This window comes from Pan troglodytes, chromosome X (genome assembly GCF_028858775.2).
Source record: "Pan troglodytes isolate AG18354 chromosome X, NHGRI_mPanTro3-v2.0_pri, whole genome shotgun sequence".
Taxonomy (NCBI): domain Eukaryota; kingdom Metazoa; phylum Chordata; class Mammalia; order Primates; family Hominidae; genus Pan; species Pan troglodytes.
Window position 1 is genome coordinate 76016792 of NC_072421.2, and position 24057 is coordinate 76040848.

Sequence of the window (24057 nt, forward strand, 5' to 3'; positions counted from 1 at the left end):
CTAGTTTTTAAAATAAATGAATAAGTCATTTAAACTTCATTAAAAAATAAACTTTAATTTTCTATATTTCTCTTTCTCTCTGTATTTGTATATCTTTTACTGTGGTAAGAGCACCTTACATGAAATATATCCTCTTAACAAACTTTTAAATATACAATATTGTATTGTTAACTATAGGCATAATGTTGAAAAACAGATCTGTAGAACCTATTTGTCTCCCACAGCTGAAGCTTTTTGCCTGAAAATGGTCCCGCAGGATATTATAGTAAATTAAGAACATGGGTTGTGAAATCAGACTGCCTGGGTTTGAACCTTGGTTCTGGTGCTTACTAGCTGACTGACTGAGCAAGTTCCATGACCTCACCTCAGTTTTTAATTCAGCAAAGCAGGCATAATAATGGTACATACCTTGCAGGGCAGTTGTAAGCATAAAATTCATTGATATGGGTAAAACACTTAAAATAGAATATAGTATATAGTTAGAGTTTATTAAATGTTAGATACTACCACTTAAATACATAATTTTCAACCTCAAGGAATTTATAATTCCACAAAGTGATAACTCCACTTTGGGAGACAATATTAACATGTGGAAAAATTGGTGAAAACATTAAGTACTATGCAGTGTGGTAGAAGCTATAAGTACATAAGACATGAAAAAAAGCAAATTTATGATGGGCTTGCAAGTAATTGAAGGTTTTATGGTATGTTGCTGTGTGGGAGGAAGTGGGACTATGACTGGAAATGATAACATCGGCAAAAGCCTGGAAGAAATAAATAACCCACAAGATTCTTTGATGTGGAGTAGGATTTAACTATGGCTATTTTTGTTCAAATTCTTTCAAATCTGAGAATCCATGTAGTAAATATGACTCAGTAATTTTAAGTAACAGAACTACCTCTAAATACTTAAACATTATATCTTGTTATATATTTTTAAAAACTTTAACATTCCTGATCTCATTTGAGTTTTACAAATGCCCTATAAAAAATGCAGGATAAGTATTATTATTACCATTTTACAAATAAGGAAGCTGAGGATTAGAGTTTATGTCATTTGCTTAAAGTTACATAACTAGTAAGCAATAGAGACCAGGTTAGCATCCAGGTCTTCTGGATTCCAATCTAGTGCTCTTCTACCATACTATGCTGCTTGCTGTATAGCAGAAGGCCCAGTAAATGAGAAATGAGGATTGAATTTTGTGATAAATATTATGTTTGATCTTTGTCTCCAGCAAGGGAAAAATAGTATAGGGTAAGAGCATAGAAACGGCCAGGTCACAGGTATATTAAAAATAAATGGGCACAAGCTATTACTATGCCTTAGAGGTCCTTTCCGTTTATGTTTTGTAATTTTTTTCCCCAAGGGACTACAACATTAGAAATGAAATAGAAATAATGTACACATGGCAGATTCAGATAGAAAATTTTCCCAAAGCTTTCTTTTTTCTTTATAGTTATCATTTATTTCCTCTGAGGTAAGGTACCTTTTAAAAAACAAACTTAAAGGACACACTACACTTCAGCAAAAGCTTGTCCACGCATATTATATTTCAGCCGTAGATGAGTTGTTGTGGCTGTTTTAAGATCAAAGCGTTCACTGTAATATAAAAGTCACTGTAAACATATCCATGATATTCCTGTCAACATACCAATAAAAAGTAATAAAGCAATAATAAAACTTATAGTGAACTTTCACCCATAATGCATATCATACAGCAAAATCTCTTACATATAGTTGTATACATATACATAAATGTATGCACTTCTTAAAAGAATTTGTAACGTGAACATTCACAATTTTCTTCATAAATCCTTTGTAGTTTATTTTGATCCCAGCAATTGGCATATAGAAAAGTAGATTCCTTTTCCTTTTCTCTTCTTCAGATAAGTTTTTAATTACTTCTATTTATATATAGGAGTGCCAGTTGTCTGGCTTCTTAAGGAAGAATTATATGTCATGGATGGAGAGAAATCTCTACAGGAACCTCACTGAGCAGCTAAAACTCCACTATTCAATTTTGGGAGCGTGAGGCAAAGGCAGAAGAAAATTGGAGACAAACTGGCTTTTGACCAGATTTCTCCTGTTTCCATATTGAACATTGAATGGTGCTTTTAGGACCCTTTAGCTGAATACTAGTCTGTTCTAGCACTTTTACATTCTCTTTTGGAAGAAATGGCCCTAATTTGCCTAGCGAATCAGTACTACAAAGAAGGGTGACAGTACGTTTTATGTAGCTCCTGAGTCATCTCCAGTTCTCATCTGATGGCATGCATGCAAAGGAATATGTTAGAATGATTCAGAACTATTTGCCAATTTTATATCTAGTTTTATATTTTATAACTTTTAGCTTGCATGTATTTTTATTGACTAATTTTATATATTTTATCATTTGTAAAGCTTTTATTTGAAGAGGAAAACTTTAATATAAGACATATTTTATAGTGCAAAGATACAAATATTCTCCAAATTCTGGTGAGTGGTCAAAATTATTTATAATTCAGTTCATAGTTGTGGACCGAATTTTTAGCACTTAAAATATCTATAAATATCTAATCATGTGGATGCATAAATGAGATAGAGTTGTAGGCCCAAATAGTTAAGTATTTATAAAATATTAAGTAAAATTTTTTTTTTTTTGTAAATGATTTGACAAAATACTTATTTGGGAAACTATTTTCATTGGTTTGGACTGGAAATGGGTTTAAACTATACTTTACATATTTCTTCTCCTTTTTCTGGCAAAGAGGCCTTCTTTCTGGGTACATAAGTCACGCTGGACAAAGAATGCTTTCTAAATGTCGACAGCCTTTTCCTAAAGTTACCCCCAGAAAAGAAATATAGGAGAGGGTCAAAGCAACAATTGGATGCAGCCAGAGACAAGGTTATGACCACGGACTTCTGCATTCTAAGGACAGAATCACAGGGTTTAGTTTCACTGTGTAAAAAATGAAGGTGAATGGTACGTTGAATATGATATGGCATGAAACTGACTAAAAAGGCAGCGGTCACGACCATGATCATTCCTATAGCCTTTTTATGACTTGACAGATTTTTTTTCATTGATTTTTTTAGTAAGGTCAAAATGATCATTGTGTAACAGACAATTATAATAACAAAAGGGATGATAAAGCCAACAAACAATGACACATAATGCAAGACCAAAACATGATTTTTAGTTTGATTGTCTTGTGGGGGCTCAAAGCACTTGGTATTATTTTTCTCATCTTTTTGTGGTTTGGCCATTAGAAATGGAGAACTGGTCAAAATCACAAAAATCCAAATACCTACACACACAAACCTGGCTTTTTTCTGTGTAACCAAATTAATGTTCTGGACTGGAAAAACAATTGCAATGCACCGGAAAAAGCTCATGGCTGTCATAAAGAAGATGCTACAATAGAGGTTGACATACAAAGCATAGGTGCTGAGGCGGCACAAGAAGTCACCAAAGAGCCAAATACCTTTGTGAACATAATAGACCACACGGAGAGGCAGTGTGCACACACAAAGTAGATCTGCTACTGCTAAATTAATCATGTATACTTGGAAAGCTGACTTCTCATGATAGGTTTTTATGAGGACATAGAGCACAAAGCCATTGCCAAAGAAGCCTACAACAGAGATCATAGAGTACAAGGTGGAATACACTTGATTGCGGAAGTCATCAATAGTGTCATGGCATGTGGCAGAAGATACTGTCAGATTTCCTGTTTCATCCATGTTTCTCTACGAATGTCTGCTTTGTGCCTACAATAAATAAAAAAAAATTGTCAATTTTAACTAGACCATAAATTACAGGAAGTACTAATGTTTTATTTCATAGTGTCACTATGTATACTTTTTGACCACAGCAGCAAGCAAGAGTAGTGAGGCATTGAGGAGGGATTCAGCTGTACCTTATCCTCCGGAGAAGAGTCTGTATCCTACAGGCATCCAGAAAACTTTTTTTGTCCTTTCCCACCTATGTTTTTCTGATGGACTTCCTCTAAATCTTCAAGACCTAGGTGAAACAGCCCTCCTGTATTTTAAATCATACTACTGTAGTACAATTCGGTAGGTTTTCCTTTCAAATGAACTTGTTTTTCTATTAGAGAAAAGCTTTAAGAAGCAGTTTCACATGTATGAATATATCTATATCTATACTTATTTATTGGAAAATCTCTGAATTATTTTAGATAATAAAATCTGGATGAAAATGCTTGGCTCCCAAAAAGAGCCCACATCACCAAATCAATCCTAAGCCAAAAGAACAAAGCTGGAGGCATCACGCTACCTGACTTCAAACTATAATACAAGGCTACAGTAACCAAAACAGCATGGTACTGGTACCAAAACACTGGTACCAAAACAGAGATATAGACCAATGGAACAGAACAGAGCCCTCAGAAATAATACCACACATCTACAACCATCTGATTTTTGACAAACCTGACAAAAGCAAGTAATGGGGAAAGGATTCCCTATTTAATAAATGGTGCTGGGAAAACTGGCTAGCCATATGTAGAAAGCTGAAACTGGATCCCTTCCTTACACCTTATATAAAAAGTAATTCAAGATGGATTAAAGACTTAAATATTAGACCTAAAACCATAAAAACCCTAGAAGAAAACCTAGGCAATGCCATTCAGGACATAGGCATGGGCAAGGACTTCATGTATAAAACACCAAAAGCAATGGCAACAAAAGCCAAAATTGACAAATGGGATCTAATTAACTAAAGAGCTTGTGCACAGCAAAAGAAACTACCATCAGAGTGAACAGGCAACCTACAGAATGGGAGAAAATTTTTGCAATCTACTCATCTGACAAAGGGCTAATATCCAGAATCTACAAAGAACTCAAACAAATTTACAAGAAAAAAACAAACAACCCCATCAAAAAGTGGGCAAAGGATATGAACAGACACTTCTCAAAAGAAGACATTTATGCAGCCAACAGACACATGAAAAAATGCTCATCATCACTGGCCATCAGAGAAATGCAAATCAAAACCACAATGAGATACCATCTCACACCAGTTAGAATGGCAATCATTCAAAAGTCAGGAAACAAGAGGTGCTGGAGAGGATGTGGAGAAATAGGAACACTTTTGCACTGTTGGTGGGACTGTAAACTAGTTCAACCATTGTGGAAGACAGTGTGGCGATTCCTCAAGGTTCTAGAACTAGAAATATCATTTGACCAAGCCATCCCATTACTGGGTATATACCCAAAGGACTATAAATCATGCTGCTATAAAGACACATGCACATGTATGTTTATTGCGGCACTATTCACAATAGCAAAGACTTGGAACCAAACCAAATGTCCAACAATGATAGACTGGATTAAGAAAATGTGGCATATATACACCATGGAATACTATGCAGCCATAAAAAATGATGAGTTCATGTCCTTTGTAAGGACATGGATGAAGCTGGAAACCATCATTCTGAACAAACCATCGCAAGGACAGAAAACCAAACACTGCATGTTCTCACTCATAGGTGGGAATTGAACAATGAGAACACATGGACACAGGAAGGGGAACATCACACACTGGGGCCTGTCATGGGGTGAGGGGAGGGGGGAGGGATAGCATTAGGAGATACACCTAACGTAAATGATGAGTTAATGGGTGCAGCACACCAACATGGCACATGTATACATACGTAACAAACTTGCACGTTGTGCACATGTACCCTAGAATTTAAAGTATAATAATAATAATAATAAAAGAAAATGCTTGGTTCCCTCAAGAAGAAGGCTTCCTTGGTAATATCTGTTGAGTGCCACCCATACCTATGGAAAATAATCTAATTTGCTGTTAATGAAACTCCCTCCCCTGGGGGAGAGTATTAATCTAGAACATGGTTGACTCTACCTATAACTGCAGAACTCCATGGTAAGAGAAACCTTAGAAGCCATACAGTTATTTAATGATGAGAAAAATGTTTCAGAGTGATAAAATACATTTCTAAAATCTGAACCATTATTTAAGGCTCTGAAGAAATATGTAGTACAAGTAGTTGGAATATACTTGTTTGGTGAGAAAAACGTTGTAGCCATTCATTCTTGTTCTCTTTCTAGACTTCCTAGACTTTACTGTTTAGCAATATACAGTTATTTCTCTTATAGGAAGGATTTCTCTTATAGTTGATACTTACTCTAGTCTATTTCAGCTCTGTCACTGAGGGCAGTCAATAAGTTCTGATCAGAGAAGGCTTGAGGTGAGATACTGTAGTGTAGAAGTAGTGATTTCTCTCATGTTTCTCTAGATTATCCTCTTTTATTCTTTACAAAGGTTGAAGGGACTCAGTATGTAACATATCAGATAATCTTTGATTGAAGTCTGATGTTGGCCTTTTACACAACTCCTGCTCCCTTGTAAGAGACGTGTTGGGGTTTGCAAGGTGGGAAGACTGCTTGAGTATGCAAAAACTGTCAGCCGTGAAGGGGACTGATCTTTACTAGGGATACAGAAACAGATAGCTATGGTAGTTGTTGCAGGTAGGATGTAACTTCCTAGGTTTACTACCGCTAACAATTATATTTGCTATTGAGGATGTAGCGTCCATCCTTCTAGCCATCCCAGCTAGTTGTTCAATTTTTTCCCTTTCATTAAAAAAGTCATTATTATTATTATTATTACCAAGAACTTTTGGTATAAGATAAAAATTGGATAGATTATCTGAGCCAAGATGGCCAATTATATGCAGTCAGAAAGAGCTTCTTCCACCAAAAGACCAGACTGTGAAGGAGATTGGCACACTCCAAATTGATCCTTGGAAAAAAGGCATTGAAAGTGGACAGATGGAGGATGGAGACCCTAGGCTGAAAGGGGAGGAAGCTGAGAATGCTGCACAGGGGTACCAAGTACTAGGACTCATTCCTGGCCCAGAGCAGCTCCTGGGGAAGAGATGAGTGAAATAGGCATGGAGTGCCCCAAGGACATTTGGGCCATGGACATTTGGAATCTTAGCTGCAGGAGACCTCATGATCTCCACGGACATTTGAGCTAGCAGGGAGAACTTCTCAGAGAGTTGGCAGAGACAGAAATCCAGCCTTCACAGAGCCCAGAGTATTTGGCACCAGAATGACTATAGTGGAGCATGGCCACGGTTACACACACCCCAAGGATCGCCATACTCCTCTAAGTAGCTTCATCCTTTGTTGGCTGCCAGACTTGGACAGAGTAGGGCTATCTTGCTCATAGGATAGGGGTAGTATGATCTGAGGACCCCCTTGCTTGCTGGACTCTCCCAGGGTCCCTGCCTGGCCACACCTGCTTGCAGCACAGCCTCAGCTGCCCAGCCAAAGAACTTGCTAGCAGCCACCACCATAGCTCTTTCACCAGATGACCCTGCATAACAGTCGGAGAGCTTTTGTAGATAGACTGCCACTAGCATGCAGTTGCCTGCAGCCTCTCCCCACCACTTCACCAGTACATGTGCAAAGACCCTACTGCCAACCCCCCACACCCCTGAAGTGCTTTTGCTGGCAGTCCCTATTGATGTGTTGTTGTCAGTATACTGGGAACACCTTGGTTCCTCCAGCACAGCAGGTCCTTAATCTTGAGGGACCAGTGAAAAAATTGTGGGCCTGGTCCCAGCCCACCAAGGTTAAAACACACAGCTCAGAGGAGTGGGCTGAATCTTGGACCCCTGAAAGTATCCAGAAACAAAGTCAATTGACTAAACTTAAGTTATACCACAGTCAAACCCTCAAGGGCATCAAATAATATAAAAGCAAAAAGCCATATGCAAAGAACAGCAACATCAAACCTTAAAGGTACATCAGCCTACACAAACAAGAAAGAACCAGTGGGAGAGCTCTGACAACTCTAAAATCCAGAGTATCTTCTTATCGCCAAATGACCACACTAGCTCCCCAGGAATGACTCTTAACCAGATTGAAATAGTTGAAATAACAGACATAGAATTCAAAAATCTGTATGGCAACAAAGCTCATTGAAATTCAGGAGCAAGTTGAAACCCAATTCAAAGAAGCTCATGAATCCAATAAAATGATACAAGAGTTAAAGATAAAATAGCCCTTTTAAGAAAGAACCAAACTGATCTTCTAGAGCTGAAAAACTCTTTTCAAGAATTTCATAGTACAAATGGAAATATTAACAGCAGAATAGACCAAGGTGAGGAAAAAATCTCAGAGCTCAAAGATCAGTTCTCAGAAATAACTCAGTCAGACAAAAATAAGGAAAAAAATAAAGAAAGAACAAAACCTCCAAGAAATATGGGATTATGTAAATAGACTGAACCCATGACTCATTGGCATCCCAGAAAGACAGGGAGAGAGAGCAAGCAACATGGAAAACATCAAGAACACAAGCCCATTCACAATAGCCACAACAAGAGTAAAATTCTTAGGAATACAGCTAGCAAGGGAGGTGGAAGATCTCTACAATGAGAATTACAAAACACTGCTCAAAGAAACCAGATATGATATAAACAAATAGAAATACATTTTATGCTCCTGGAGGGGAAGAATCAATATTGTTAAGATGGCCATACTGCCCATTTACAGATTTAATGCTATTCCTATGAAACTACCAACAGCACTTTTCACAGAATTAAGAAAATCACTTCTAAAATTCATATGGCACCAGAAAAGAGCCTGAACACCCAAAGCAAACTAAGCAAAAAGAACAAAGCCGGAGGCATCACACTATTTTAAACTACAGTACAAAGCTAGAGTAACCAAACAGCATAATACAGGTACAAAAACAGACACATGGACCAATGACACAGAATAGGGATTCCAGAAATAAATCTGCACACCTACAACCATCTGATATTCAACAAAGTCAACAGTAACAAGCCATGGAGAAGGGACTTCCTATTCAAAAAAATGGTGCTGAGATAACTGGCTAGCGCCATATGCAGAAGATTGAATCTGGACCCCATCCTTTCACCATCTACAAAAATAAACTCAAGATGAATGAAAGACTTAAACATAAGACCTAAAAGTATAGAAACCCTACGAGAAAACTTAGGAAATACCATTCTCGACATAGTACCTACCAAAGATTTCATGACGAAAACATCAAAAGCAATTGCAGCAAAGCAAAAATTAACAATTGGGATCTAATTATACTAAAGAGCTACCACACAGCAAAAGAAGCTATCAACAGAGTAAACAGACAACCTATAGAATGGGAGAAAATATTTGCAAACTATACATCCAACAAAGGTCTAATATCCAGAATCTATAAGAAACTTAAATCAACATGCAAAAAAAAACCTGTTAAAAAAATGGGCAATGGACATGAACAGACACTTCTCAAAACAAGACATAGATGCAGCCAACAAACATACGAAAAAATGCTCAACATCACTAATCAGAGAAATGCAAGTCAAAACCACAGTGAGATACCATCTCACACCAGTAAAAATGGCTGTTATTAAAAAGTAACAAAAATAATAGATGTCGGCGAGGTTGCAAAAAGGGAACACTTATACCTTGCTGGTGGGAATGTGAGTTAGTTCAGCTACTGGAAAGCAGTTTGGAGATTTCTGAAAAAACATAAAACAGAACTACCATTTTACCCAAACAATCCCATTACTGGGTAAATACCCACAGGTGTATAAATTGTTCTTCTATAAAGACACATATACTCATGTGTTCATTGCAGCAAAATTCACAATAGCAAAAACATGGAATCAACTCAGATGCTTGTCCATGGTGGACTGATAAAGAAAACATGGTCTGTATACACTATTTGATACTAGGCAGCCATAAAAAAGCATTAAATAACGTCCTTGGCTGCAACATGTATGCAGTTGGAGGCCATTATCCTAAGAAAATTAATGCAGGACCAGAAAATCAAATACTGCATGTTCTCACTTGTAAATGGTAGCTAAACATTGGGTATATATGGACATAAAGATGGGAACAGTATACATTGGAGACTACCATAGGAGGTAGGGTGGAAGGGAGAGGATTGTGGGCTGAAAAACTACCTATTGGGCACTATACTCGCTACCTCAGTGATGGAACCATTTGTACCCTAATCCTCAGCATCACACAATATACCCATGTAACAAACCTGCACATGTAGCCCCTGAATCCTCCCCACCCCCCAAAATTGAAGAAGAATCATTCTGAGGCCATAGACAAAAATGTAACTCCTATTCCAAACTCCTGCATTATTTCTCAGTTTGCTTTCTAGTTACCTGGCTCATTCACCATTGGTTGTGAACTCAGGTGTAGTTGTGGAAGAAAAAAAACTGCCTAAAGTTAATCTTTTTCTTAGTTCCATGTCAAGTGTTTTTTCTAAACTGGGCAATATTATCTTGTAATGCACTAGATAGTGCTGTTGAAAATTTTGGTAATAGCCCTTTTCAGCTTTATTGAGATATAATTGACAAATAGAAATTGCGTATTCTAAGTTGTACAATGTGATGATTTCATGTGAGTATACACTGTGAAATCATTTCCCTAACAAAGTTAATCAACACATCCATTACCTCATATACCATTCGTGTGTGTGTGTGTTGTGGGGGGGGTAAGAATGCTTAAGATCTACTTTCTTTTTTTTCACTTCTATTTTAGGTTCAGGGGTACATGGGCAGGTTTGTTATATAGGTAAACTTTTGTCATGTGTTCTTTTTTATCTATACAATCATTTGTTGTACAGATTATTTCATCACCTAGGTATTAATCCTAGTACACATTACTTATTTTTTCTTATCCTCTCCCTCCTCACAGCCTCTACCCTCAGGTAGGTCCCAGTGTCTGTTGTTCTCTTCTTTGTGTCCATGTGTTCTCACCATTTAATTCCCACTTATAAGTGAGAACATGCGGTATTTGGTTTTCTGTTTCTGTGTTAGTTTGCTAAGGATAATGGCCTCCAGCTCAATCCATGTTCCTGCAAAGGACATAATGTCATTCTTTTTTATGGCTGCATAGTATTTCATGGTGCATACATACTACATTTTCTTTATCCAGTCTTCTATTCAGGGACATTTAGGTTGATTGCATGTCTTTGCTATTGTGACTAGTGCTGCAATGAACATATGCATGCACACGTCTTTATGGTAGAATGATTTATATTCCTTTGGGTATATACCCAGTAATGGAATTGCTGGGTGGAATGATAGTTCTATTTTTAGCTCTTTGAGGAATTGCCACACTACTTTCTACAATGGCTGACCTAATTTACACTCCCACCAACAGTGTATAAGTGTTTTTTTTTTTTCTCCACAATCTCACCAGCATCTGCTATGTTTTATTATGTTTTAATTTTTTTTTTTGAGACAGGGTCTCACTCTGTCACCTGGGCTGGAGTGCAATGGCACAATCTCGGCTCACTGCAACCTCCGCCTCCCAGGTTCAAGCTATTCTCCCACCTCAGCCTCCCGAGTAATGGATTACAGTTACAGGCGTGTGCCATCACGCCCAGCTAATTTTTGTATTTTTTTGGTAGAGACTGGGTTTCATCATGTTGGCCAGGCTGGTCTTGAACTCCTGACCTCTGGTTATCTGCCTGCCTTGGCCTCCCAAAGTGCTGGGATTACAGGTGTGAGCCACCATGCCTGGCCTGCCTTATGTTTTGATTTTTAAATAATAGGCATTCCAACTTGTGTGAGATGGTATTTCACTGTGGTTTTGAAATAAGATCTTCCATATCAAATTTCAAGTAAATAATATAATAATTTCAAGTAAATAATATAATATTAACTACAGCCACCATACTGTACATTAACTCCTCAGAACTTGTTCATATTATAGATGAGCCACACTTGAAAGGTATTAGATAATTACCAGCAGGCCTTCCTACCACTATCAACTCTCAATCTATCTTGCTACAAACCCTTTCCGGAATAATTTTTTACACATTGTAGTTTTCAATTATGACATGTCTTCCTTAAAATCTTCAGTGATTTAGAATGCCTTCAGAATAACATCTAGACTTCTTGGCCTGATATTTAAGGCTCTCTACAGTCTGGGTGCAATTTACCTTTCCAAGTTTCTCTCTCACTTCTCTCTTTTGTACACTGTATAGTTAGAAGAAACAACTATTTTAGTATGCCAGTGACATGTGCCATAAGCTTTCCCACCTGGCTTTTTTCACTGTCTTTTTTTCTTCTTGAAATGGCCTTTCCTCCTTCCTGAAATGTCCTTTCCTCCTTCTTTGCATATGCAAAAACTACTCATCATTCAGCTCAGATTACACTTTCTTGACTAAGTCTTCCCTCAGCCTCTTTCTGAAGTAATTTCTATCTTTGATGAACTTCTAGAGAAACTTAAATCTATCTTGCAAATCAATGATTTGTATATCTTATCTCCCAGACTATCTGGTTGATATATAAAAAAGCATCCCACACAGGGCCTAGCACATATGTATCTTGCCCATAAATGCTCAGTAAGTGTTGAGTGAATACTAAATTAACGATAGGGCAAGTTTAACATTTGAAGGTATTATTTGTCATTTAAAACTATTTGGAGTTATCTTTTCATTCCAATATAAATTAAAATCTTTCCAATGTCAGAGTCTGAAGTTGCTGTGTAAGTAAAGTTGCTTCCTAATATATCAAGGAAAGTACTAAGTCATAAGGCTAACCATAATGTTAAAAAACACAGATAATGTCAGTTGTGGTGGCACATGCCTGTAATCCTGGCTACTCAAGAGGCTGAGGCAGGAGGATTGCTTGAGCGCAGGAGTTTGAGACTAGCCTGGGCAAAACAGTGAGACCCTGTATCTAAAAAATAAAAAATCCCACCCATATCATTGATATAGACTAATCATTTGTCCATTACATGTTATAATTAAATTTGAAATTCTCACATCTTTGAAAGATGCTAAATAAAACTGATAAATAACTATAAAAATATACAAAGAAACAGATGGTCTATAGTCTCATTAATAACTTCCCAGTCCTTGCAGACCAAAATAAACTTTTCTAAAATTTCAATATTTAGGTTCAGTTGTTTATTTATAATGAAGTCAACAATTTGTATTAAGCCATAAAAAGAAGATTGTAAAACTTTTAAGCAAGTAGTGAATCCTAGAATGGTAGAGATCATTTACTACAAGCCACTCATTTCACAGATTATGGCTTTACTTGTATGAAACAGCATTTAATTTGTTTTTTAGAATTTACCGTGATCCCCCAATAATGTTACCCTCCACTAGATGAATACAGAGAGTTTCTTTGGAAATATAAGATACTTAAGACCTCATCCCTGCCTTCAAGCAGCTCATTTTCTAGTGGGGGATAGGAATGATAGCCTAGAAGTGTGAAGAGGTTACAATACAGTATTGTAAAAGCCGTCTTAGCAGAAAACAAATGGGTTAATAAAAGCTAGCAACAAACATAAATAGAATTGATTTTATTTTCATGAGAATAATGAAGTAAGTTACTTTGTTAAGATAACTGCAAGTTGAAAAAGCAAAGTTCATTTGGAAAATTCAGGTATACCTCTTTCTGGCACTGGAGTACCTTCACAAATGTTCCTTCTTATGGTGATCAATGCCTTTTACGGTGTAATATTAGAGGAAGCCCACGCTGAAATCATAAGATTGAAAAGGCAGTTAACAACTGTAGAAGCAGTCCAGAAGGGTCATAAGAACTTAGCAGCCTTATGTATAGATCCAGAGCGTGTAATGGGGCATCAAATCTTTACTGACAGATTTAGGGCTAGTCACTGAAATCTGTGTCTCCTTCTTTTTTCTCCATCTGTTTTTACAGTCCCAGGGGGAAACTTGGAATACAGACAAGGGCTCATCACAGATGTTTGCTGCTGTGTGCATGTAGCATCTGTATCTAAAAATGAACACACTATTATAAAATATTCCTCTCTCTATGAAACCAGGGTATTTCCTCTATCTTCTCTTCTAAGCACTTGGTTATAAAGTTAAGAGGGGAAGTAATTTGGAACTTTACATCCAGGGATCTGGATTGCTGGGAATAGGTGTTAGAACATTAAAAATATCAAGTATATTGTCTGGGATGGCTTAGAAATAGTTTTCCTTAAAGGACGAATGGCTTAAAGAACCTTGCACTCTTCTCCTTATAAACTATAATAGCATATAATGTTTATATCACTAATTTGGCATATATACTTTTGGAGATTAACTGTTTGTAGTTAACTTTTCATAAGCATATATCTCTTCTCTTCAATTAAATTATGTTCAATAATCTAACAAAGTATAATAAATCTCCAAGAGATGAGCAGAGATGGGCTTTCTTGAAGGAGGAGCAACCTGAATGCTTTTCTTCTAAGTTTTTGTTGTCCTATGGCAACTTTAATTCCTGCCTGCAAGGCCTCCAGAGGCTAGCTACTATTCCTTTATCTGTGGTCCAAGCGCTAACAAAATAAACACTTTTCTTCAGTTTATTCTTTTTTTAAAATTTTTTAAATTTTATTTATTTTAGACAGAGTCTCACTCTGCCCAGGCTGGAGTGGCTGGAGTGCAGTGGCGTGATCTCCGCTCACTCTGACCTCCGCCTCCCGGGTTCAAGCAATTCTCCTGCCTCAGCCTCCTGAGTAGCTGGGATTGCAGGCATACGCCACCACACCCAGCTAATTTTTGTATTTTTAGTAGAGATGGGGTTTCACCATGTTGGCCAGGCTGGTCTCGAACTCCCCGACCTCAGGTGATCTGCTCGCTTCAGCCTCCCAAAGTGCTGGGACTGCAGGCATGAGCCACTACACCTGGCCCCTTCGGTTTATTCTTAACCAGTAGAAACAGGCTGGAACTTTCTAAAAGAACTCTACTAAAAAAAAAAAAAAAAAAAAAAAAAAAAAAGAAAATCAAAAGGAAAATAAAAGAAATGTAAAAATAAAAAATATAGTCTAGTGTTAAAAGTAGAAACCTGAACCTACAGCTGCAACATTGGAGTTCGAACCCCCCTTGTACTCAGATAATCATTTCTTAGATCTTCTCCACTTTCTTCTCCCTCTCCAAATTGTTCCTTTTTCTCTAGGTAAGAAGTTGACATATGTAACCTACTACAGTCTGGGTAAAGTGTGTGTTGCTGGTGCAAAATTACTCAGAGTTGTCTTTTATATTTTGTCAATCAGGCAATAAACATATTTTTTTAAGTTTGTTTAGCTTGTCCCGGGTCTCCGTACATCAATAAAGTTCTAGTGACTGAATGTTGAATGTATAAAAATCCTTTCTGGCTGGGTGCGGTGGCTCACGCTTGTAATCCCAGCACTTTGGGAGGCCGAGGCGGGCGGATCACGAGGTCAGGAGATAGGAACCACGGTGAAACCCCGTCTCTACTGAAAAATACAAAAAATTAGCCGGGCATGGTGGCGGGCGCCTTTAGTCCCAGCTACTCGGAGAGGCTGAGGCAGGAGAATGGCGTGAACCCGGGAGGCGGAGCTTGCAGTGAGCCGAGATCGCGCCACTTCACTCCAGCCTGGGCTACAGAGCGAGACTCCGTCTCAAAAAAAAAAAAAAAAAAAAAAATTCCTTTCTGATCTTGAAATTATATGATTCTACTCATCTGTGCAGAAAATTAACTTGGCTCTGTCCTGGTTTTGTGTTTAGACAAAGCTTATATTTTTCCCTAGCGTGGGACAAGAAAGAAAGTTTATGAATTTCTAAGACCCACCTATGAGAAGTTTAATATTACCAGCTTAATGCACTATCTAGTTATCCATTTCCATGGTGGCTGTGCAATTACAATTTAGTCCAATCTTTACACACAAGCGAGTAAATGTCACATTGTCTGGGCAACCGTGTAGTATTTTTCAAGTTTGGGATTCTGAAGGGTCTTCTATGGTTCCTTTATGAATTAGCCTTGCACATAGTAGGCACTCAATATTTTCACTCCTTGCTTCTCTTTCCTTTTCAGTTCCTTGAGGACTCTTGTCTCTGACAGGAGCTCTGCCAATACTGGGCTCTACCATTGTTATCTGGGTGATAGGGAGGGTAAATTTGAGTTAATGAAGTCAAATGTGGTTGTATGATTTTGATTTTAATTGTTTAATTCATGAACTACTCAGATCTTTTATTCGGCTCATGTTAAGTCCAATTCAGTTCAGGTTAACAAATATTTAAGGAGCCCCTATTCTTATAAGGAAGAGGATACTTTTTCTGCATCAGCCCTTAGCAGCTATTGAACCTATAACCTGGTCAAGCTCTAGTGTGCAAGGTAAATAAGAGAGCCCAGAGGTTTTCTAAGAATGTCAGGCCCCAGGTTAGTTGTGTAATCCCAGTGCTTCGGGAGGGTGAGATGGGAGGATTGCTTGAGGTCAGGAATTCGAGACAAGCATGGGCAGCACAGCAAGACCACTCTACAAAAAATAAAAAAATGTTGCTGAATAGGATTTCATTATATAGATATACAAATTGTTTATACATTTACTCATTGATGGACATATGAGTTGCTTTCAAGTTTTGACTATTACAGATAAAGCGGCCACAAACATTTATGTACAAGTCTCTATATGGGCATGTTTTCACTTTTCTTGGGTAGCTGGATTACAAGGTAGGTGTATGTTAAACTTTTATTTTATTTTATTTTATTTTTATTATTATACTTTAAGTTTTAGGGTACATGTGCACAATGTGCAGGTTAGTTACATATGTATACCTGTGCTATGCTGGTGTGCTGCACCCGTTAACTCGTCATTTAGCATTAGGTATATCTCCTAATGCTATCCCTCCCCCCTCCCCACAACAGTCCCCAGAGTGTGATGTTCCCCTTCCTGTGTCCATGTGTTCTCATTGTTCAATTCCCACCTATGAGTGAGAACATGCAGTGTTTAAACTTTTAAAAAAACTGACAAACTGCTTTTTAAGGTGAGTAATGTGGGTATACTACTTGGTATCCCCTCCATATCTCCATATGCTAACACTTGGTATGGTCAGTCTTTTAAATTATATCCGTCTACTATGTGTGTTGTGATATCTCATTTTGATTTTGATTTGCGTGAATGATATTGAGACGCTTTTCATGTGCTTATTTGCCGTACATATATTTCCCTTGGTGAAATGCTTATTCAAATATTTCACACATTTTTCATTGGTTGTTTATTTTCTTATTATTGTGTATGACAGTTCTTTATATGTTCTGGACACAATACCTACATCAAATATATGCTTTGCAAATATTTGCTACTATTTTATGGGTTGCATTTTTATTCTCCTAACAGTGTCTTGCAAACAACAGAAGTTTTCATTGTGATAACATCCAATTTATCAACTTTTCTTTTATAGATTGTGATTTTGGTGCCATATCTAAGAAATTTTTGCTTTACTCAAAGTCACGAGGAAGTACTGATACATGCTACAACATGTATCAACTCAAGAACATTTGCTAAATGGAAAAGCTATATGCAAAAGACCACATTTTGCTTATTCCATTTATCTGAAATATCCCAAAAAGACAAACTATAGAGACAGGTGATAGTTGCCTGAATCCACACGTGGGAGCAGGGAGTAATTGCAACTGGACACAAAGGATCTTCTAGGGGTGGTGAAAGTGTTCTAAAATTGCACTGTGGTGATGACTGCACAGTTCTGGAAATTTACTATAAATAATTGAATTGTACACTTACAATGGGCGAATTTTATGATGTATAAATTATACCTTTAAAACGCTGGAGTTTTTGCTAAAAATGAAATTACTGATACAGTCAACAATGTGGATGAATCTCAGAACAATTATACTGAGTGAAAGAAGCCAGACAAAAAAGAATCCATACTGTGTGATTCCATTTATATAAAATTCTAGATAAACTAGTGCATAGTGATGAAGAGCAAATCAGCAGATCCCTGGGAATAGGAACAGGGTAGGAAGGGGAGAGCCCATAACTAGAGACAGGAGGGAGAAATTACAAAGGGGATACTTTGGGGTGATGGATATATTCGCTGTCTTGATTATGATGATGGTTTCATAAGTATATACATGTGTGAAAACTCATCAAATTGTGCACTTTAAATGTGTGCAGATTACTGCATGTCAGTTCTACCTCAGTACAGCTGTTTTCAAGGGACATGAATGGTAAGATAATTACAAAAAAAAATTAGTTCTCTCAGAAAAAAACAAAGAACAAAAAAAAATGATAAAATAATTAGCCATGTATGGCAGCATAGTGCCTGTAGTCCTGGCTACTCAGAAGGCTCAGGCGGGGAGAATTACTTGAGCCCGTGAGGTCAAGGCTGCAGTGACCCATAATTGTACCAGTGCACTCCAGCCTGGTGACAGACTGAGACCTTGTCTCTTGAAAAAAAAAAAATAAGGTGCCAACACATATACCATACAACTATATTGTTGCTGCAATAGAATTGTATGAACAAGAATCAATTATATACTATCGTGCTAAGTGAGGTCCAGGAACAGCTAGTGATCCAAAAGTGTCTCCAGGTAGTCCCCAGACTGGTATCTTCTACTAAGTGAAATTGTAATAATACTTCTTTTTTGTTTCTAGTGAAGTAGTAAGCCATTCTTGATCCTTTTAACCCAATTTTACATTTCTCTTCTTTGAAATGCCACAGTATTTTGTCTGTACCTTTCTTGATAATTTCCATTTGTTGCTTTGTCATTAGTGTTCTCTGTGGTCATTCAATTTATGTTTTTAAATTTTTTTATTTTTCATTTCTGTGGGGACATAATAGCTGTATATATTTATAGGGTACATGAAATGTTTTGATACAGGCATGCAATGCATAATAATCACATCATGAAGAATGGGGTATCTTTCTCCTCAAGCATTTGTCCTTTGTGTTACAAACAATCCAATTTTACTCTTTTAGTTATTTAAAATGTACAAATAAATTATTATTCACTATAGTCACTCTGTTGTTCTGTCAAATGCTGGGTCTTATTCATTCTCTCTAACTAATGTTTTTGTGTCCATCAACCATCCCCACCTCCTCTCACTACCCTTCCAAACCTCTGGTAACCACCTTTCAACTGTCTATATCCATGAGTTAAATTGTTTTGATTTTTAGATCCCACAAATAAGTGGGAACATGCAATGTTTCTTTTTTTTTTAATTATACTTTAAGTACTAGGGTACATGTGCACAACGTGCAGGTTTGTTACATAGGTATACATGTGCCATGTTGGTTCGCTGCACCCATCAACTCATCATTTACATTAGGTATTTCTCCTAATGCTATCCCTCCCCCAGCCCTCCACCCCCCGACAGGCCCTGGTGTGTGATGTTCCCCACCCTGTGTCCAAGTGTTCTCATTGTTTGGTTCCCACCTATGAGTGAGAACATGCGGTGTTTGGTTTTCTGTCCTTGTGATAGTTTGCTGAGAATGATGGCTTCTAGCTTCATCCATGTCCCTGCAAAGGACATGAACTCATCCTTTTTTATGACTGCATAGTATTCCATGATGTATATTTGCCACATTTTCTTTATCCAGTCTATCATTGATGGACATATGGGTTGGTTCCAAGTCTTTGCTATTGTGAATATTGCCACAATAAACATATGTGTGCATGTGTCTTTATAGTAGAATGATTTATAATCTTTGGGTATATACCCAGTAATGGGATTGCTGAGTCAAATGGTATTTCTAGTTCTAGATCCTTGAGAAATCGCCACACTGTCTTCCACAATGGTTGAACTAATGTACACTCCCACCAACAGTGTAAAAGTGTTCCTATTTCTCCACATCCTCTCCAGCATCTGTTGTTTCCTGATTTTTTAATGATCGCCATTCTAACTGGCGTGAGATGGTATCTCATTGTAGTTTTGATCTGCATTTCTCTGATGGCCAGTGATGATGAGCATTTTTTCATGTGTCTGTTGGCTGCATAAATGTCTTCTTTTGAGAAGTGTCTGTTCATATTCTTTGCCCACTTTTTGATGGGGTTGTTTATTTTTTTCTTGTAAATTTGTTTAAGTTCTTTGTAGATTCTGGATATTAGCCCTTTGTCAGATGGGTAGATTGCAAAAATTTTCTCCCATTCTCTAGGTTGCCTGTTCACTCTGATGGTAGTTTCTTCTGCTGTTCAGAAGCTCTTTAGTTTAATTAGATCCCATTTGTCAATTTTGGCTTTTGTTGCCATTGCTTTTGGTGTTTTAGTCATGAAGGCTTTGCCAATCCCTTGTCCTGAATGGTATTGCCTAGGTTTTCTTCTAGGGTTTTTATGGTTTTAGGTCTTACATTTAAGTCTTTAATCCATCTTAATTACTTTTTGTATAAGGTATAAGGAAGGGATCCAGTTTCAGCTTTCTATATATGGCTAGCCAGTTTTCCCAGCACCATTTATTAAATAGGGAATCCTTTCCCCATTTCTTGTTTTTGTCAGGTTTGTCAAAAATCAGATGGTTGTAGATGTGTGGTGTTATTTCTGAGGCCTCTCTTCTGTTCCATTGGTCTGTATACCTGTTTTGGTACCAGTACCATGCTGTTTTGGTTACTGTAGCCTTATAGTATAGCTTGAAGTCAGGTAGTGTGATGCCTCCAGCTTTGTTCTTTTGGCTTAGGATTTTCTTGGCAATGCTGGCTCTTTTTTGGTTCCATATGAACTTTAAAGTAGTTTTTTTCCAATTCTGTGAAGAAAGTCATTGGTAGCTTGATGGTGATGGCATTGAAATTATCTCAGGCAGTATGGCCACTTTCACAATATTGATTCTTCCTATCCATGAGCATGGAATTTTCTTCTATTGGTTTGTGTCCTCTTTTATTTCATTGAGCAGTGGTTTGTATTTCTCCTTGAAGAGGTCCTTCACATCCCTTGTAAGTTGGATTCCTAGGTATTTTATTCTCTTTGTAGCAATTGTGAATAGAAGTTCACTCATGATTTGGCTCTTTGTTTGTGTGTTATTGTTGTATAGGAATGCTTGTGATTTTTGCACATTGATTTTGCATCCTGAAACTTTGCTGAAGTTGCTTATCAGCTTAAGGAGATTTTGGGCTGAGATGATGGGATTTCCTAAATATACAATCATGTCATCTGCAAACAGGGACAATTTGACTTCCTCTTTTCCTAGTTGAATACCCTTTATTTCTTTCTCTTGCCTGATTGCCCAGGCCAGAACTTCCAACACCATGTTGAATAGGAGTGGTGAGAGAGGGCATCCTTGTCTTCAGCCAGTTTTCAAAAGGAATGCTTCCAGTTTTTGCCCATTCAGTATGATATTGGCTGTCAGTTTGTCATAAATAGCTCTTATTATTTTGAGATACATCCCATCAATACCTAATTTATTGAGAGTTTTTAGCATGAAGGGCTGTTGAATTTTGTTGAAGGCCTTTTCTCCACCTATTGAGAAAATCATATGGTTTTTATTGTTGGTTCTGTTTATGTGATGGGTTATGTTTATTGATTTGCATATGTCGAACCAGCCTTGCATCCCAGGGATGAAGCCGATTTGATCGTGGTGGATAAGCTTTTTGATGTGCTGCTGGATTTATTTTGCCAGTATTTTATTGAGAATTTTTGCATCGATGTTTATCAGGGATATTAGTCTAAAAATCTTTTTTTCTTTTTTTTTTGTCTCTCTGCCAGGCTTTGGTATCAGGATGATGCTGGCCTCATAAAATGAGTTAGGGAGGATTCCCTCTTTTTCTATTGATTGGAATAGTTTCAGAAGGAATGGTACCAGCTCCTGTTTTTGTCTCTGGTAGAATTCAGTTGTGAATCCATCTGGTCCTGGACTTTTTTTGGTTGGTAGGCTATTAATTATTGCCTCAATTTCTGCACCTGTTATTGGTCTATTTAGAGATTCAACTTCTTCCTGGTTTAGTCTTGGCGGGGTGTATGTGTCCAGGAATTTATTCATTTCTTCTAGATTTTCCAGTTTATTTGCATATAGGTGTTTTTAGTATTGTCTGATGGTAGTTTGTATTGCTGTGGGGTCAGTGGTGATATCCCCTTTATTGTTTTTTAATTGTGTCTATTTGATTCTTCTCTCTTTTCTTCTTTATTAGTCTTGCTAGCAGTCTATCAATTTTGTTGATCTTTTCAAAAAAAAAACAGCTCCTGGATTCATTGATTTTTTTGAAGAGTTTTTTGTGTCTCTATCTCCTTTAGTTCTGCTCTGATCTTAGTTATTTCTTGCCTTCTGCTAGCTTTGAATTTGTTTGCTGTTGCTTCTCCAGTTCTTTAAATTGTGATGTTAGGGTGCCAATTTTAGATCTTTCCTGCTTTCCTTTGTGAACATTTAGTGCTATAAATTTTCCTCTACAAACTGCTTTAAATGTGTCCCAGAGATTCTGGTACGTTGTGTCTTTGTTCTCATTGGTTTCAAAGAACATCTTTATCTCTGCCTTCATTTCGTTATGTACCCAGTAGTCATTTAGGAGCAGGTTGTTCAGTTTCCATGTAGTTGAGCAGTTTTGAGTGAGTTTCTTAATCCTGAGTTCTAATTTGATTGCACTGTTGTCTGAGAGACAACTTGTTGTGATTTCTGTTCTTTTACATTTGCTAAAGAGTGCTTTACTTCCAATTATGCAGTCAATTTTAGAATAAGTGCGATGTGGTGCTGAGAAGAATGTGTATTCTGTGGATTTGGGAGGAGAGTTCTGTAGATGTCTATTAGGTTTGCTTGATGCATAGCTGAGTTCAAGTCCTGGATATCCTTGTTAACATTCTGTGTCATTGATCTATCTAATATTGACAGTGGGGTGTTAAAGACTCCCATTATTATTGTGTGGCAGTCTAAGTCTCTTTGTAGGTCTCTAAGGACTTGCTTTATGAATCTGGCTGCTCTTGTATTGGAGGCATATATATTTAGGATAGTTAGCGCTTCTTGTTGAATTGATCCCTTTACCATTATGTAATGGCCTTCTTTGTTTCTTTTGATCTTTGTTGGTTTAAAGTCTGTTTTATCAGAAACTAGGATTGCAACCCCTGCTGTTTTTTTTCTTTTTTGCTTTCCCTTTGCTTGGTAAGTATTCCTCCATCCCTTTATTTTGAGCCTATGTGTGTCTTTGCACGTGAGATGGGTCTCCTGAATACAGCATACTGATGGGTCTTGACTGTTTATCCAATTTGCCAGTCTGTGTCCTTTTATTGAGGGCATTTGGACCATTTACATTTAAGGTTAATATTGTTATGTGTGAATTTGATCCTGCCATTATGATGTTAGCTGGTTATTTTGGCCATTACTTGATGCAGTTTCTTTAGAGCATCAACAGTCTTTACAATTTGGCATGTTTTTGCAGTGGCTGGTACTGGTTGTTCCTTTCCATGTTTAGTGCTTCCTTCAGGAGCTCTTTTAGGGCAGGCCTGGTGGTGACAAAATCTCTCAGCATTTGCCTGTCTGTAAAGTATTTTATTTTTCCTTCACTTATGAAGCTTAGTTTGGCTGGATGTGAAATTCTGGGTTGAAAATTCTTTTCTTTAAGAATGTTGAATATTGGCCCCCACTCTCTTCTGGCTTGTAAAGTTTCTGCTGAGAGATCCGCTGTTAGTCTCATGGGCTTCCCTTTTTGGGTCACCCGACCTTTCTCTCTGGCTGCCCTTTACATTTTTTCCTTCATTTCAACTTTGGTGAATCTGACAATTATGTATCCTGGAGTTGCTCTTCTTGAGGAGTATCTTTTTGGCATTCTCTGTATTTCCTGAATTTGAATGTTGGCCTGCCTTGCTAGGTTGGGGAAGTTCTCTTGGATAATACCCCGAAGAGTGTTTTCCAACTTGGTTCCATTCTCCCCGTCACTTTCAGGTACACCAATCAGACGTAGATTTGGCCTTTTCACATAGTCCCATATTTCTTGGAGGCTTTATTCATTTCTTTTTACCCTTTTTTTCTCTAAACTTCTCTTCTTGCTTCATTTCATTCATTTGATCTTCAATCACTGACAACCTTTCTTCCAGTTGATTGAATCAGCTACTGATGCTTGTGCATGCATCATGTAGTTCATGTGCCATGGTTTTCAGCTCCTTCAGGTCATTTAAGGTCTTCTCTATGCTCTTTTTTCTAGTTAGCCATTCGTCCAATCTTTTTTCAAGGTTTTTAGCTTCTTTGTGATTGGTTCAAACATCCTCCTTTAGCTCGGAGAAGTTTGTTATTATCGATCTTCTGAAGCCTTCTTCTCTCAACTTGTCAAAGTCATTCTCCGTCCAACTTTGTTCCATTGTTGGTGAGGAGCTGCGTTCCTTTGGAGGAGAGGAGGCGCTCTGATTTTT

The 24057-nt window shown here is 37.5% G+C and overlaps 1 protein-coding gene across 2 annotated transcripts in view; it reads right to left on the bottom strand.

Annotated features, from left to right (window-relative positions):
• Positions 1-1439: 1439 nt before the first annotated feature.
• CYSLTR1 (cysteinyl leukotriene receptor 1) overlaps positions 1440-24057 on the bottom strand; it is a 56482-nt gene continuing 33864 nt past the window's right edge. The window contains exons 2-3 of one of the 2 annotated variants that reach the window (XM_016943997.3): positions 13426-13512; positions 1440-3751 (exon numbers count right to left, since the gene is read on the bottom strand). In XM_016943997.3, coding sequence (XP_016799486.1) covers positions 2711-3724 — 1014 coding nt within the window. In that variant the 5' untranslated portion in view covers positions 3725-3751; positions 13426-13512 and the 3' untranslated portion in view covers positions 1440-2710. The remainder of the gene's footprint in view (positions 3752-13425; positions 13513-24057) is intronic. The other variant, XM_063804193.1, reaches the window with a different exon arrangement.